Source organism: Prionailurus viverrinus, chromosome B4 (assembly GCF_022837055.1).
Source record: "Prionailurus viverrinus isolate Anna chromosome B4, UM_Priviv_1.0, whole genome shotgun sequence".
Taxonomy (NCBI): domain Eukaryota; kingdom Metazoa; phylum Chordata; class Mammalia; order Carnivora; family Felidae; genus Prionailurus; species Prionailurus viverrinus.
This window is the reverse complement of record NC_062567.1, coordinates 9,264,852-9,282,641: the sequence shown is the minus strand read 5'-3', so window position 1 is coordinate 9,282,641 and position 17,790 is coordinate 9,264,852. Positions and strand designations below refer to the sequence as shown.

Genomic DNA, 17,790 nt, shown 5'->3' with positions numbered 1-17,790 from the left:
TTTTCCTCTCTTTTATGTGGGCGGTTCTCAAACTTGCCACATAGAGAGGACAGAAGACCCTGAAAGTCTGTCTGCCTCACACATTTCAGCTTTTTGGTAGAAAAAGCACTTAGCAGTTGCAACAATTAGAAAGGAAAAATAATAAAACAAGCTTCGGTGGGTTTTTTTTGGTCAACAGTATGTACGTTTAGCTTGTAAAATAGGAATGAACGTATACACATGATTATATTTCGTAAGATAGTGCCCGTAAACTTAAAAATAACCCGTCAGTTTTATTGCATGTAACTTGTTGATAGTAATTTTTATGGGTTACACATAACCTGTGATGTGCAAGACCGTATAAGCATTAAGGTGTGGTTGAGTCAGAGCTGAAGACTTTTATGTCTTAAGGTCTGGTTTTTGGAAAATGAGTTTCTTGTAAACTGTTAATAGAGTTAACATTTTTCAAACCTAACAGCGGGTAGAGACATAGGATGAGTCGGGGAGTTATTTGTTGACTTGAAGTCTGTGCCCCGGGCGTTGTAATTGACGTGGGTGAGGGAGTGCGTCATCTGCCATCGGAGGATAGAGCAGCTGGGTGGCCAGGAAGACACAGGTGCCTCCCGTAGTGATGATGCAGCATAATAGGAGTGTGGCTTGGGGATCGGTCCTCGTGTTGTCAGTGTTTGCCTTCCCTCTTTGAGAGGGAACCGCCAGGGACGCTGGGGTGGCTCAGTCAGTTATGCATCAGACTCTTGATTTCAGCTCAGGTCATGATCTCACGGTTTGTGAGTTTAAGCCCTGCATCGGGTTCCATGCTGACAGCACAGAGCCTGCTGGGGTCTCTCTCTCCGCCCCTCCCCCGATCTCTCACGTGTGTGTGTGTGTGTGTGTGTGTGTGTGTGTGTGTGTGTGTGTGTGTATGCTGTCACTCTCTAGATAAACTTAGAGAGAAGTCTATACATTTAAAAAAAAAAACAAAAACAGACCAGGAACAACCAAGGATTCTGTCTGGGGCCGGGTAGGAAACTTACTGTTGAACAGTCTGAGTTTGAGAACTTTGCTGAAATCGCCTAAACGTTAGACTGGCAGATTTGAGCCACATCCCACTGCGTCTCTACCTCGTAAGTGCTTGTGAAAAACAGCCCTGGTATCAGAAGTCTGGTTGTCCCAGAACCACGGTGGGTCTGTACTGAGAATCGCACACAAGCGGGGCTGAAGGTTAAGTGATTTGCTTCTTCAGACGCTTCTCGGGGGTGGGGGGGACCTGTGGGTGATTGCACGCTCCTCAGTTCTGTCATTGCTTCTGGTCCAGCGGCAGCCTCAGCGCTAAGTTGGAAGGTTCTACTCCGCTGATGGTGTTTGGCTTAAATTTAAGTAAGCACAGATAGTTTTCACCAGCCTCTTCTTGCTCCTGTTCTGCTGATAGTGCATCTGTCTCTTCTGTGCCCCTGACTGGAACCTACCTTGTTCTCTTCTCCAGGCCAGATAACGCAGTACCGGGGGACGTGCTTGTGCTGACGAAGCCCCTGGGGACGCAGGTGGCCGTGGCTGTGCACCAGTGGCTGGATATCGTGAGTGAACCGCTGCTTGCCATCGTGGGCAGGGGGCGGGGTAGCAGCACATGTTTGGGGCCGTGGTAGTTTTTGTTGGGGCGGCTGGTTTGGAGACCAGGGCGCTCACCTCGCACATCCGATCGGTTGCGCATCTCCTGGGTCTGGCACCGGAGTTCGCTTCTCGAGAAGGTGTGTCTGGTCCAGAGCGAGCACCACGTCTCGTCCGGAAGTAAGCCCGTCCCCTTGCACGTGTTTGCACACATCGCAGATCTGCCACACGTCTTCATTCTGTCTTCTCGAAATAGTCGCACTGCCGGGAAGTGTTTTATCAGCCACATCCTTACAGAAATTCTAGGAACTGTCCGTCGTCCTATGTTAAAGACAGAGTTACGCGTATTAAATGCTTTATCTTTTGTGTCTTAAGCATCACTAACAAAAGGAGAGTGTACAGAAAGTGTAGTGTTTGGGGTAGAACTATGGGCACAGTTATTGACAAATTATTTTAGTCTTGAGGTTTCTGGTTGTTTTATTTATTTTATATAAATGAGTTATATTTAGTTATAACTAAATATAGTTATAATGAGTTATAATTATAATGAGTCATAATTAGTAACTCACAACATATTGATAAATATTTACCTCATGGAGGAAGCATCTAGAATATGAAGTTATTTATTCCGAGTCACTTTTCCGCTAAGCTGTAATCATACTTCATTTAGGATTTTCTCCTTGCCATAACAATTCAAAAATGAATCCAGTTGTGGCATAGTCTCACATAACTTGATGCTTTTCGTTTCTGCAACTGTCATCTGAACTACCATTCCTGAGAAACAGTTGAAAAGGAACAATAATTTTATGTTATTTATCAGCCAGGTATATCTTGCTCAATACAGCAGAGTACAGAAAATCTCTAAGCCACATTCTTTTAGTTATTTTTCCCTTCCGTCCTGTGATGAGGGGAGGTTTCCCATCAGGTATGATCACCTGTACATCGGATTGGAAAGCCATCACAGGCCAGCAATCCACAGGGACTTTCCATAGGACCACCCAGGTCTGAGTAATTCAACAAGGTTACTGGTAGTAGGTGAGGCAGAGGAGCCTGAAAGATGAAGGGTTTGGGAGCCTGCTCCCTACCCCCAATCTGACACCACCTGTCCTTTTTTCAATGCTCAAAATTGAAAAAAGCAAGATGTGAAGGTCATGTAGCAGCCTAATACCCTTTCACGAAGGTCAGAAGCAACCCAAGGGTATATTGTCCTGGCACCTGTGTGTATGAGAACACTACTTTGTGTGGCAAGAGAATGAGGTTGTTACCTCTGGGGGAGGACGGGGAGCTGTGGGCCAAGGGAGGATCGCAGGGATGGACTTCAGTTACTGCGTTGGGTGGTAGATCGTTGGATATTATTAAAGACAACGAATGCCTGAATGATGGCCGCTAACGGAGCGTAATGGTAGTATGTCATGAACCCACATCGTGATGCTAGATTCTTTGGAAATCAGACTGTGGAAGAAAGGAAGCCTCTTTTCCCCTGACCTTCGTGATCTCCTCTGTGGTCACCCAACGCTGTCCTTGGGGTGCATGCAATCAAATTCTCTAATTTTTTTTTTAAGTTTATTTATTTTTTTTATTTATTTATTTTTTTAATTTTTTTTTTTTTTCAATGTTTATTTTTGGGACAGAGAGAGACAGAGCATGAACGGGGGAGGGGCAGAGAGAGAGGGAGACACAGAATCGGAAACAGGCTCCAGGCTCCGAGCCATCAGCCCAGAGCCCGACGCGGGGCTCGAACTCACGGACCGCGAGATCGTGACCTGGCTGAAGTCGGACGCTTCACCGACTGCGCCACCCAGGCGCCCCTTTAAGTTTATTTTTGAGAGAGAGAGAGAGAGAGCGAGCGAGCACGTGAGCATGAATGGGGGAGGGGCAGAGAGAGGGAGACAAAATCCCAAGCGGGCTCCACGCTGTCCACGCAGAGCCTGATGCGGCTCGATCCCAAGAACTGTGACACCATGACCTAAGCCAAAACCCAGAGTGGGTCACTGAACTGACTGAGCCACCCAGGCGCCCCGAAGCTGTTTTCGTAGCGTCTTGTCCACGCAGATGGCTTGATGCAGAGTTTAGGTGAAGTCAGTAAAAGTGTAGTTGTATGAAAACGCGAGCCATCAGCTTACTAGAGGAGGTGGGGAGGAGAAGCAGGGGCACCTGGGACTGTGTGCGTGCGTGGCGCATCCTGCTGGTTTTCCGTGGCCGGCACACTGCAGGCCTGGGCCACGGCAGTTGCGGGTCGAGAACAGAAAAGATCGCACGGTTCTCTGTCTGAAGGGGCCCCTGAAACTTTAGTCACGAGAGCAAGTTGGAAAACTTACCTTTGTGTACAAATTTAGGTCAGGGAAACCGCCAGAAGGTGACAAAGGGAAAGATACACTCTTCTTCAGTGGTTAGAAGATTAATCACATTTTTTCCCTCTCTTTTCCTCCTAACCTCTGTTCCCGTCATTAGCCTGAAAAATGGAATAAGATCAAGCTGGTGGTCACCCAAGAAGATGTCGAGTTGGCATACCAGGAGGCAATGATGAACATGGCCAGGCTCAACAGAACAGGTAAGGGGCGGGATCGGCCAGAAGGGAGACAGTGTAGGCTCTGTGGGCCACGTACAGTCTCGGCCAGTACTGCAGGCCCGTCTGTGTGTCCCTGGTTTGAGGTCATAGGTCAGTAGTAGGAATCCAGATACTCTGTGCGTTCCTGACAGAAATGCATTTTTTTTTTTTTTTTTTTTTTTTTAACATTTATTTATTTTTGGGACAGAGAGAGACAGAGCATGAACGGGGGAGGGGCAGAGAGAGAGGGAGACACAGAATCGGAAACAGGCTCCAGGCTCTGAGCTGTCAGCCCAGAGCCCGACGCGGGGCTCGAACTCACGGACCGCGAGATCGTGACCTGGCTGAAGTCGGACGCTTAACCGACTGCGCCACCCAGGCGCCCCAGAAACGCATTTTAAATGTGACTTGCATTCGAGAAAACGGATGACCGAGGACTGGGCGAAACATTGCATCGGATGAGGGCGTGAGGGCGCGAAAGCTTTTCCTCCAGCACACTTTGTGCGCCTGGGGTCCGGGGCGCCGTGGCCCCGCCAGCACCTCTGTCCCCCTCTTGCTTAGATCCCCCCACAGTGACAGCGGTGCCAGGCGCAGAGAAGAGTTGAAGTTCTATTTTCTCTCTGTTCCTTCTAGTTCTAAATTTCTGTGATTATGGGCAGTATCGACTTCCTCTGCGCCCCGATTAAATGGAAGTGAAATTTATATAGCATACTTTCGAAAGTATTTGGCTTAGTGGGGCGCCTGAGCGGCTCCGACTGTTGAGTGTCTGACTCGACTGTGGCTCGGGTCATGATTCCGGGGTCGTGGGGTCAAGCCCCGTGTCTGGCTCCACACCGAGCGTGGAGCTTGCTTAAGATTGTCTCTGTCTCTCCCGCTGCCCCTTTCCCCTGCTCACGCTTGTACTCTCGCTCTCTAAAAAAAAAAAAAAAAAAAAGAAAAAAAAAAGTATTATTATTTCAAGGTGTTCTCATTGTTGATTCCCACATTTGTGTGTATAAAGGAATAGACATGTCATAATTTTTTCCTCTACATTTTATTTCTCATCTAGCTTCCTAATACTGATAAAATGTAATAATAGCGGTTACCATTTATTTAGTAATTATTGTATATCAGCAACTTGACCTACTTTCCTGTTTAATTTTTAGGACAACCTTACAAGGTAGCTACCAACTCATTCAGGGTCACACAGCTAATCAGTGGGGACCTAGGATTTGAAACTACTGCTTGTAATGCTTGTAATATTATGGTCTGTTCCTTTCTGAACAATTTAGTAAGAAATTGAGACTATTTCACAGTCTCTATGCATGGTAATTGAGTGAATGTTTTGGTACTAAGTTTGAAAAGCAGATTAAAATAAAATAGGAAAGGGGCACCTGGGTGGCTCAGTTGGTTAAGTGTCCGACTTTGGCTCAGGTCATGATCTCATGGTTTGTGAGTTTGAGCCCCGTGTCGGGCTCTGTGCTGACAGCTCAGAGCCTGGAGCCTACTTTGGATTCTGTCTGTCTGTCTGTCTGTCTGTCTCTGTCTCTCTCTCTCTCTGCCCCTTCTGCTCATGCTCTGTCTCTTGTCTCTCTTTGTCTCTCAAAAATAAATAAATGGTAAAAAAAAAAAAAAAAGAAAAAGAAAAAAGAAAAAAAATTAATAAAATAAACCAGGAAAGTTCCAGAAGCAGAATTCTCCTTCCTGAAAGCAGCAAGGCTTGCTGAGGGAATTACTTCTCATAGAGTTGAAGCATCATATTCTCCCCTTTTCCTGCCTTTCATATGCAGATAGAAAACACCAGGCATATTGCATAATTAAGAAGGAAGCTCTTCTCGTGAGTCTTTGAAGTCCTAACCTCTGATGTGCCAGAGGAACTGTTTCTAGAAAAGCATCTGTGCAGATGATTTGGAAGCAAACCAGCATTTAGAACGTCAGCTCCAAGAGGGCAGAGAGTTTTGTTTGTTTTGTTTGCCGTGGTGTCCCCAGCGCGGAGAAGAACGCGGGGCACACTGTGGGTACTTGTTACATCGAATGAGCTAACTTTGCCACCTGCTAGCTTTCTTCTTGGTACTTCATGGATATTTTCCTTTTCATAATTCTGCGAATTGGATCCTATTTCTCCCCTTTGGCCGAAAGGAAGGACGTAAGTACAGGCAGATGCTGTTCTCAAACCCAAATCTGTCTGTCTCCAAAATTGCTCTTCAGTACCACAAATTCCATCAACGTAAGGCAGTGAAGGAGATTTATACGGCAGTTCTTTCTCCTCATTAATTGCATGCTGTAAGGACGTGGGTTGTGGGGCGTCCTGTCCGGGAACTTGGAAGATGAAATTGAAAAACCGTTTCCTTACAAAAGTCACTCTTCATTCGGTTCTTCAAGTTCCCTGAGCAAGCAGTCAGAAACAGGTTTGAACGTACTTTCTTTGTCCTCTCCCCTCAATCCTTCAGTTTCCCCCAAATGACTGCACCAAACGGATATGATACTTAAGCCAATGAACTCTTCAGTTATTGAAAAAAGAGAAATGGTAGGGCTGACCAGGGGATCTTAAAAGAGCTTTTCCGACACTCTGAATCACTTCACAATGTGACAATATGGGGTGCCTGAGTGGCTCAACCAGTTAAGTGTCCAACTCTTGATTTCGGCCCAGGTCATGATCTCACGGTTCCTGAAATGGAGCCTGCACTTGGGATTCTCTCTCTGCCCCTCCCCAGCTCGCATGCATGGGCGCACTCTCCCTTTCTCTCTGTCTTAAAAATTGATAAACTTGGGGTGTCTGGGTGGCTCAGTTGGTTGAACATCCAACTTTGGCTCAGGTCATTATCTCGCAGTTCGTGAGTCTGAGCCCTGCATTGGGCTCTGTGCTGACAGCTCACAGTCCGCTTTGGATCCTCTGTCCCCCTCCCTCTCTCTGCCCCTTCCCTGCTCATTCTCTCTCTCTCTCTCTCCCTCTCTCTCTCTCCCTCCCCCCTCCCTCTCTCTCAAAAATAACCATTTAAATAAATAAATAATCTAACTTACAAAACTGTGAAAACAGATTATTTTTTTCCAACATTTGCCATTCTCCCCTTCCTTAAATTACAATTTTTTATGAGATGTTGGGGCACCTGGGTGGCTCAGTGGATTGAGTGTCTGACTTTGGCTCAGTTCATGATCTCGCAGTTAATGAGTTTGAGCCCCACATCAGGCTCTTAGCTGTCAGCACAGAGCCTGCGTCAGATCCTCTCTGTCCTTCTGATCTCTGCCCCTACTTCGTTCATGCGCATGTGTGCGCACTCTCTCTCACACACTCACACACACACACACACACACAGGCTTTCTCTCAAAAATAAACATTAAAAAAAATTCTATGAGATGTCCAGTTGATGCAAAAGAATTCTATGAAATATGTGCAGGGCTTAAGAGAACAGCACCCATGTGCCCACCGTCTCGTACGAGAAACAACGTGGTCTTGGAAGCCCAGAGGTGTCCCTCCCACACTCTGCTCCTAGATTCCTGTGTAGGAGCAGCTCCTGCTCTGAGTCCCATGTTTATTGTCATGTATTTTGCTTTTGTTATTATCATTATTATTAATCTTAGAGCAAGAGAGGGAGAGAGAATCTTAAGCAGGCTTCATGCTCAGTGCAGAGCCCGTCTCAGGGCTAAATCCCACAACCCTGGGATCATGATCAAAATCAAGAGTCAGGTGCCCAACTGACTGAGCCACCCAGGCACCCCTTCATGTATTTTAAAATCTTTTTATCACAAAGACTTGTATCTTTAAGCAGTTAGTTGGGTTTTTTAATTTTTTGCTTCACTGAATCATACCTGTTCTCTTTTTCTTGCTGTCTTGTGCACATTTAACACTCCTGAGTGTTATTCCTGGTGTATGTAGTTGTACTTAATTCATTTTCATTGCTGTACAATTGTCCATTCTGTCGCTGACTTACCCTGACTGCTGCTAGTGGGCATTCGGGTTCCTGCAGAGAACTTCCTCGGCCCGGACTTCGGGTCCATACATGTAAGAGGTCAGTGCTGCCTCGGCGTTTCTAGATGGTGCTCGTAGCTTCTGAGGGTGCTTGTACGCCACGGTTTATAATGACCTGCCACATTATATTTTTTCTGTAACATATTTTTCCATTTATTTTATATGTATTTTTTACTATAAAAAAAAGATATGCTCATTATAGAAGTTTTTAGAAAATGAAAAAAGGAGAGAAGAAACATCGTCCCTGGTCCCACCACCCAAGACAGCTTCTGTTAATATATTTGTTTTCTTGCAGGGTTTTTTTTCTATCATTGGTTGGTGGTTTACTGTTGTTTTATTGTTCATGTTTTCAACTAGTGGTTGTCATACATTTTACTTGTATTTGGAATGTGTTTTTATTTACTTAACATTACTGAATTCTTTTTTTCCCACATTATCTCATCATAGAACACATAATTTTTAATGCCTTGGATGACCAGAAATATAACATAATTAATTTACCGTTTGCCCACTCGTGAATTTGCGGGGAGTGGGGGGGTCAAATTTTTCCTTAGTTAATTGTCTGTGTTCCAGGAATATTTCTTTGGCTCTATTCCAAAGTCAAATTGTAATTATTTAATTCTTTGTCCTCAGTTGCTCTCCTCACTTACGACCAAGACTTTTCGTTTGTGTTTCTCTGTTCATGTGTCAAACTGTTTAAGGAGTCTTTCTCCTTTTTTCTTTTTTCTTTTTTGGTCCTTCAAATTAAGTCATAAAACAGTAAGAAAGTGATTTTTACAGATTTTTATTTGTATGCTTTTTCAGTTTGCTTGTATTTGAGCATTTAAGATTCCCAGTCCTTACTTTTTGTACATTGTTGGGAGGAATACAATATGGCAGAAGCTTATGGAGGAGCATTTGGTCATATCTAGCAAAATTACACGTACATTTATTTTGACTCCGTGGTCTTGCCTCTGTGACCTATGGAATGACGTGTGTGCGAGGCTATTATTCGTTGAAGCCCGTTTGCAATTTCTAATGGAGGAAACAACCCAAATGTCCATCAGTAGGTTACTGAGTGATGTAGTCTGTGTGCTTACCATGGAATACTGTACAGCCACTAAAAGCACTGAAAGGTCTTTATTCTTGGAAGCTACCTCTTTTTTTGACTTGTCTGATAGAGGAGCGCCTGGGTGGCTCAGTCAGTTGGGCATCCAGCTTCGGCTCAGGTCATGATCTCACGGTTCATGGGTTTGAGCCCCGCATCGGGTTCTGTGCTGACAGCTCGGAGCCTGGAGCCTCCTTCGGATTCTGTGTGTGTGTGTGTGTGTGTGTCTCTCTCTCTCTCTCTCTCTCTCTCTCTCTCTCTCTGCCCCTCCCCCACTCACGCTCTGTCTCTCTCTCAAAGATAAACAAACATTAAAAACATTGAAAAAAAATTGCCTAATATATATCAAGTTAAGGAGTCGCAAAACTGCATGGGGAAGAATTATTTCAAATCACTCTGAGCCTGGTATTTTCAATGTACAGCCTCAGGACAAAAACCCACAGAGATATGTCATTGTATTCAGTGGGTTTGTGTTGATGAAAATATTGGTATAGTATGATAAAATAAGTAAGTATAGTTGGGAACAAATTTTAAGAATAAAAAGAAATAAGACCAAAGAAGCAGAGTTATAAACTGTAATCTTGGGGCACCTGGTGGCTCAGTCAGTTAAGCTTAGTTCAACTTGATTTGGCTCAGGTCATGATCTCACAGTTTGTGAGTTCGAGCCCCGTGTCAGGCTCTGTGCTGACAGCGCAGATCCTGCTTGGGATTCTCCCTCCCTCTTTCTCGGCCCCTTCCCCACTAGTTCGTGTTCTCTCTCTCTCTCTCTCTCTCTCTCTCTCTCTCAAAATAAATAAACATTAAAAATAAACTATAATCTTTACTTTGGAATTAACAGTATGAACTCAGGATGTTGTTTTTTTTCCCCTAAAAATACTTATTTCCAAGCCAATTGAAAAGGCCTAGGAGCAGTGATAACCCAATAGTAATGAACTCCTAGTGCCCAGATTGTGATCTGAAAATTAACATTTCCCATGAAACAGTGCCAGGACTCCTTGGGGAAATGACTGGTTTCAACTCTGGGAAAGGAAATGCAGAAGATAATCTCGGGACCTCCTGTGCCTGAAAGTAATGGAGCCCCCAACAGCTAATGGGGTCCTGTCGCTGCACCAGAACTGGAAGAGCTGACCCCACCAGTCAGACTGGAAAGGGGGCAGTTTGAATATCAGAAGGAAGAGTGACTGGAGTCAGCTGAAGCATATCAAGCGTCTGAAAACCAAGGAAATCATAATGAGAGTTGAAACTTCTTGTCCACCTTTGGAAGTTGCTAGAGCACCAACCATGCATTATGAAAATAAAGGATTCAGTCACACATTTTACCTTTCTTATACGGGTGGTATTTGGGGAAATCCAAATTAATTGTTTTTTAAATTCTTTAGAAGAGTCACTTCTAATAAATGCTGGAAGAATGAATCACACATTTGCCATTTTTGCTGCGCCCTTGATTTAACGAACCTCAACAAACATCAGTGGCTGCTAAAAACCATTAGGTGAAAGGTTCGTGGGGAGGTGATAAATGCCCCCCCCCCCCCCCCCATCAGAGAAACTGAACTTGAATCTCATCATGCCTTGGACCTGGCTGCCAGTTTGGTAGAACCTGTCATCATCAGGGAAGACGGCCAAATCCAGAATGCAGGAACCTCCACAGAAAAAGTGACTCTGTCTCCACAACAAACAAATGGCATGGGGGAGAAAAAGAGGAAACTCTTAAAAATTTAGAGGTTTAGGAGAAATCTGTTAATGTGCAATATTGTGTTGGAATGATAATGGTATTGTAGTTAAATTTTTAAAAACCTTTTATTTATGTTTTTAAAAAATTGTTAACATTTATTTTTTTGGGAGGGAGAGAGGGAGCATGAGTAGGCGAAGGGCAGAGCAAGACCCGAGAGGATCCCAAGCAGGCTCCACGCTATCAGCGCAGAGCCCAGTGCAGGGCTTAATCCCACAAACTGAGATTGTGACTTGAGCAGAAATCGGGAGTCAGAAATGTGTAACCTACTGAGCCAGCCAGGGCACCCCCTTTTTTTTAATCTTTTAGAATTACATACTGAAATGTTTACAGGTGAGGTAATATGACTGGGGTTTGCTTTAAAGTTACCCACCCCACCCATATCCCCCAACGAGTAGGCAGGAATAGGTAAGACCCCAGCAGAAAGGTGGTAGTGGTTGGAGCTGGGTTTTGTTGGCTGCACAGGAAGGAGTTCATTGTGATTCATTAAAATTCCCATAGTAAAATTCGCAACAGTAATTCCCTATGCGGGGACAAAATGGTGATCAGTAAAAATGGAACCCTGATTATTGACTGGGGTTCACTGTGTCCTCTAAGCTCATCCAAGATGGCACTGGGAAGAGCTGCTAAACTGCACGTCTTTGCTTATATTAAATGTCATTGGCTGCCTGCTGCCCTGCCCTGCCCAGGCGTGTTAATAGAATGGATGTCTAGTTGCTTAACCACCGTGATGGACTAGAAATTCTCTCCACCTCTGTTGTTGCGAATGCGCTTAGGTAAAAGAGATCTTTGTCTAAAAAGAAAATGTACCAAAAAACACATTCACTCCAGAGTGCTCCTGTAAACATGGAGTGTATTTCATTTCATGAGAAGCATTTAACTTTTAAAAATTAGACTTTCAGTTACTCCCCCCCAAATGAACTACTTCAGTATGAATCTAACAAAGGACGTGCACGCTGTGTATGAGGAAAACTGTAAAACTGATGACAGAAGTCAAAGAAGATACAAAGAAATGGAGAAGTGTTCCAGGTACAGAGATAGACTCAGTATCATCAAGGTGTCAGGCCTTCCCAACTTGACGTGTGAATGGAACTCAGTGCAATGCAGTCCCATTCGTAATCCTAGCCAGTTATTTTGTAGATATTGACAAACTGATTCTGAGTTTGGATGGAAGAGCAGAAGACCCCGGGGACAGCCGACACAGTGCTGAAGGGGAGCATTTGGAGGACTGACACCACCCAGCTTCAAGACGGTGTAATTACAGTGGTCACCGCAGTGTGATGCCGGTAATGGTGGACGAGGACATCAGTGGGACAGAAGGCAGAGGCCAGAAATGGGCCCACACATACATCGTTTGATCTTTGACAAAGGAGAAGGGACAATTCAGTGGAGAAAGGATCATCTTTTCAACAGAACGTACTGGAACGGCTGGACATTTACAGGCAGGAAGTGAACCTAGACACAGATCTTCTTACAAAAATCAACTCAGTCAGTTGAGCATCCAACTCTTGATTCCGGCTCAGGTCATGATCTCACGGTTTGTGGGATCGAGCCCCGCGTGAGGCTTTGTGTTGACAGCGTGGAGCCTGCTTGGGATTCTCTCTCCTCTGCTCCTCCTCTGCTCATGTTCCCTCTCTCTCTCAAAATAAATAAACATTTTTAAAATATGAAATGAGCTATCAAGCCATAAAAGGCATGGTGGAAACTCAAAAGCATATTTCTGAGTGAGAAGACCATCTGCAAAGACCAGATACTCTTAGGATTCCAAATCTAGCATTCTGGAAAAGGCAAAACTATGGAGACGGTAAAAAGAGCAGTGGTTGTCAGGAGCTGGGGGGAGGGGTGGGGTGAACAGGTGGAGCGCGGGATTTTTAGGGCAGTGAAACTACTCTGTGGGATACTGATGATGGGTACATGTCATACATGTGTGAACACATCCACTACAACATCGAGAGTGAGCCCCAAGGTGAATGAACTTCAGTTAATAATAATGTGTCAGTAACAGCTCATCACGTGTGTCAAATGTATCACCGAGGCTAGATGTTACTAAGAGAAGGGGGGCAGGGAGTATTTAGGAAACTCCTGTACTTTCTGCTCACTTTTCTCCAAACCTATAAGTACTTTGAAACTTTTTTTTTTTAATTCAAAAATTAACCTTAGTTTAGGCAACGCACTTAGAGTGAGAATGCCTTGAATTTAGGTCCATCTTAAAAAGTCTTGTTGACTTGAGGATGGTGTAGGCTGGTTTACCTTTTGTTGAGCTAGCAATTCTTTTTTTGTTCACTGGAGAATTACTGCAGACTGAAGCTGCTGATAGTTCTAAATGGTTCAAGTAGAATAAGAAATCACCTCTCAGGGGCACCCGGGGGGCTCAGTCGGTTGGGTGTCCGACTTTGGCTCAGGTCATGATCTCCCAGTCTGTGAGGTCGAGCCCTATGTCAGGCTCTGTGCTGACTGCTCAGAGCCTGGAGCCTGCTACGGATTCTCCGTCTCCCTCCCTTTCAAAAATAAACAAGCATTTTTTTAAAAATGGGTGTTTTTGACAAATTACTTTTTCATTATCCCAGTATGTCATTGCCCTGATGAATTAGGAATTTTGAGATCAAAGTTTGTTTAAAATTTTGAGACGAGGTGGGTTTTTTTCTCCTCAGTCTTCATTTATTTCACCAGGTAATAAATGGGTCCTCTGTCCTCTCTTAGCTGCAGGTCTCATGCACACGTTCAACGCCCACGCTGCCACTGACATCACGGGCTTTGGAATTTTGGGCCATGCACAGAACCTGGCCAAGCAGCAGAGGAATGAGGTGTCCTTTGTGATTCACAACCTTCCCGTCCTGGCCAAGATGGCTGCCGTGAGCAAGGCCTGTGGAAACATGTTCGGCCTCATGCATGGGACCTGCCCGGAGACATCAGGTACAAGGATCCTGGGCTCAGATCTGAGGACTAAGCTAGTGAGGCTAATGGAAATTTCTCTGACAAGGAAGCAGCCAGGTACTTGAGCATGACCCCAAACTGTGTGAGGTCAGTGCTGGTAGATAACCTTGGCCTTCTTAGCACGAATGTTCTCAGGCCCCACGGGTACCCTGCCATTCTGTGTGTGACAGAGAGCAGTGTTAAATTTCAGTGTTTCTGTTTGGTGACAGGATGGAAGGAAGGGAGAATAAGGGGAAAAGGAGTCATTACTCAGCTTTCATTGGAAACTTAGCATTTGAATTAACTGTGATACCTATAGGTTACAGTGAACAGGTTATGTTTTTTCCTTGAAGAAAAAGTCTAAAATTGCAATTTCGGGAATGAGATAGTATATTGTGTCTCCACAGTGCCCCTTAACTTGACTCTTGTGTTTCATCCCCATATATCCTCTTTTTTCGGCTTTTGTTATTTCTATTTTCTTGCTAACTCAGGAGTTACTCTGACAACAGGGTCAGATCATCTGGGGATTTAAAAATACCCATGTGTACGGGTCCCGGGGGTGTTCAGTTAAGCATCTGACTCGGTTTTGGCTCAGGTCGTGATCTTATAATTCATGGGTTTGAGGCCCACATCAGCCTCTGCACTGACAGTGTGGAGCCTGCTTGAGATATTCTTTCTCTCTCTCTCTCTCTCTCTCTCTCTCCCTCCCTCCCTCTCTCCCTCCCCCCCCCCCTCTTTCCCTCTGTTTGCTCCTCTCTTTCTCAAATAAACGAAAACTTAAAAACCTTAAAAAACAAAAAAATACCAGTGGTTAGACCTGACCCCCAGGAAGCCTGATTAGCCCAGAGGATTCTGGGGTGCAGCCAGAGGCAAAGACCCCAAAGCCCTGCCCCAAGTCTGCTCTGTAAGAGGGCTTGCAATTCGCTGGTAGGCCTCCCACAGCCTCTGTAGAGGACCCTTCAATTTCCTGTCCTTAAAAAAACAGCAAAAAACTTAAATCCGCTTTCTAGAAAAAAATTCTAAGAGGACAACTGAGCTGTTGGTTCAATGTTTGCCCAGAATGGTGCCTGCCACCCGGTGGGCCACTGATGCCACCTGGTGGGCCTGGAGTAAGTGTTGAGTGAATTAATATTACTGGCAAATTCCGTTTGTTTCCTTCATTCAGAATTGAGAAGTTTTTACTTTTTTGCAAAAGTATAGATACATATTTTTTCCTGGTTGTGTTAGTTCCACTTACAAATACATAAAATTTTCTGTCTGAGCTACTGACCTATATTTGATGAAGGTTTTTGTAACATATTTTATGTTTTTTCTGTTTTGAAGAGGACAGAGCCAGATACTCTGAGGCCTACACCTCTTCATGATCTTAAGTTTTAAGTTAAAAAAAAAAAGTATATAAAAAAAACCCTTTTTATAAAATGAGGAATCCACGTAGATAAGTCAAAAAGGAAAAGTTCTCTTTCGGTTTTAAGTATTTCTTTCAGTGAAGCAAGAAAAAAGTAGCTCCCCACGTATGTTATTGAGGCCTTAGACACCTTACTCCTGTTAAATGAGTCACACCTAGCTCATTTTCATTGTTTAAATAAAATTTGTTGTGTGCTTTTTAACATAGTAGCTTACCAAGAAGTCGCTAATTGCTCTGCAGTTTAGTCTGTGGGATTCTCAATTGACTGGAAGGGGCAGCTCTTGTAGAGACAGAAAAGAGTTGTTGGCCGAACGGCCATCTGGGCGGAAGCGAGGTGGAAAGGCCGTAGCAGAGAAGCTGCTCACCAGGAATCCCAGCTGACGATAATTTTCTTTTTTTCCCTTTGCCAGGAGGCCTCCTAATCTGTTTACCGAGAGAGCAAGCTGCTCGATTCTGTGCAGAGATAAAGTCTCCCAAATACGGGGAAGGTCACCAAGCATGGATTATTGGGATCGTAGAGAAGGGCAACCGCACAGCCAGAATCATAGACAAGCCCCGGATCATCGAAGTCGCACCACAGGTGGCCACTCAGAACGTGAACCCCACCCCGGGGGCCACCTCTTAATCTAGACCCAACTAGCTATTTGGTTTTGTTTTTAAATAGATCTATTTCCTTTTTCATCATTTCAATTAAAGACTATAAACAACAACAAAAATCTCATTGTGTCTACACATCTGGTGACCTTAGGTCGATTTGTGAGTGGATGCAATTAATAAAATAAAATCCATCGCCTTTTTTTCCTGTTACATTAACTGAAGATGCACCTAATCTTGAGGCAGCTTCTGAGTTGAGAATTATATTGTTATCCAATACTGTTGATTCATTTTGAATCTTTAGACACTTATCTCTTGCCGCATAGGCTCTTTTTAAAGGTGCTTTCACGTAGCACAGACATTACCAGTCGTGGGGTCAGATAGCAGTTGGTGTCTTTTCATTTTGTGTGTATTTATCGTTCCCGGTCTGGTCTTTTTTTTAAAGTGTCTTGAATGGGATTCTGGAAAGATGGAATTGGTAAGTGACACAACGGTAGCCCGGTAGTGAGAGGGTCGCGTGATTCCTTCCAGTCTTTCCTTTGTAAAGCCCGGTGTCCTCATTCGAGAACATCTCTTTGACCCAGGACATTTTCCCGATAGCGCATTCAGTTGAACGAGGCAAGTGCTGAACTCTGCATGGAAAGCACTTTGAAGACAAGAAAGAAATCTAATTTCTTTTTTTGTAGCCTTCCTAATATTTGCAGTAATACCATTAACTGTTTTCTTTTATTGACAGCAAAAAAGGATACTTTTTGCGATGTAACTAGATGTTCTATAGTGCAACAAGGAATTGCCCCCCGAAAGGGGGTTCGTGTATAATACTCATTTACAATTCAATATATAAGTAACTACACAAATAATTTTTAAATATAATCCATAATAAAGACTGTTCTGTGGATGGTAGTGTTTAATACATTTTATATTTTGTATAGTGATTCAGGCCTCTTGTTTTCTTAAAATCAGCAGTTATTTAGCCTAATTCTCAGCATTATTTTGTCCTTGGTGCCAGTCCATTTTTGTGCACGCTTTTTGTGATCTGTGTTAAAAATCTGCATTGCCAACATCGCAGCTCGAACTTAAACTTGTTATTCAAATAAATATTTAATTTTTTTTTTAATGCTCTTGTATAATCAGATGCCCCCTTTAGTATTATTTTAGAAGCGTTGGGAGGGTTTTGGCTAAAAGTACAATTTATCGGGGAAAACTAGATTTTAGTTTTATAAAACTTTTAAGTCTTTCACGGGACCTATATTTTCTTGAATTAAATTTTGTAGTTCTAGAACAAATAGGCGATCCAAAAAGGTGTTTCTCTGTGTTACTTAAAAACAGAGGCTTCCTTCAATCTTAACCCACCAAACAGTAAGGAAGGGATCGCTGTCGTTAAGCACACGAGTGCTCCGGTGGCTCAAGTGTCTGCCTAAGAGAATAAAGCACCCCCGTCCCTGCGAGTTTCTGAATGCCTCCTGCTTGCAGGCACCAAAGCCGTGAGAACAGACCCTCCTCTTGCCAAAGGAAACCAGCCCTCGGGAGAGGACACCCCCGGAAGAGGCCTCACCGCGGATGCGCCCTCCACCAGGAGCCAGAGGGCGGCCGCTGCGCGGGCGTGACTGGAACTCAAGCCATACGTGCGTGTGTGCGGGACCCCGGGGGCCGCTCCGGAACTGACATTGATGGGACGTTTTGTAGGCATTTATACAGATGTTGGTCCCCAAAAGCTACAAACCAGTGGTCTGCAAAATAAAATGTGTTGGAAACCTCTGAGTAAGGTGAACATGCTGTTGAGCTTTTTTTTTTTTTTTTTTTTTTTTTTTTTTTTTTGACAACACCAGTGATGACTAAATCTGAATTCTTTTTAATGTTGATCATGCCTTGAATGCTGATGATTTCCTTGGTGGCGGGCCTACTGAGAGGAAGCGAGCTAAGCGGATTATGCACCTGAGGAGATGAAGATTCACGTTTAGAATGCTGGGGACAAGGAGGTCCG

The 17,790-nt window shown here is 44.2% G+C and overlaps 1 protein-coding gene across 5 annotated transcripts in view; it reads left to right on the top strand.

Moving 5' to 3' along the window:
- SEPHS1 (selenophosphate synthetase 1) overlaps nucleotides 1-17,567 on the top strand; it is a 31,555-nt gene extending 13,988 nt beyond the window's left edge. For 4 of the 5 annotated variants that reach the window (XM_047866298.1, XM_047866299.1, XM_047866300.1 and 1 more), the window contains exons 6-9: nucleotides 1,463-1,553; nucleotides 4,036-4,135; nucleotides 13,595-13,807; nucleotides 15,623-17,567. In XM_047866298.1, the coding sequence (XP_047722254.1) occupies nucleotides 1,463-1,553; nucleotides 4,036-4,135; nucleotides 13,595-13,807; nucleotides 15,623-15,837 (619 nt within the window). In that variant the 3' untranslated portion in view covers nucleotides 15,838-17,567. The remainder of the gene's footprint in view (nucleotides 1-1,462; nucleotides 1,554-4,035; nucleotides 4,136-13,594; nucleotides 13,808-15,622) is intronic. The other variant, XM_047866301.1, reaches the window with a different exon arrangement.
- Nucleotides 17,568-17,790: the final 223 nt, after the last annotated feature.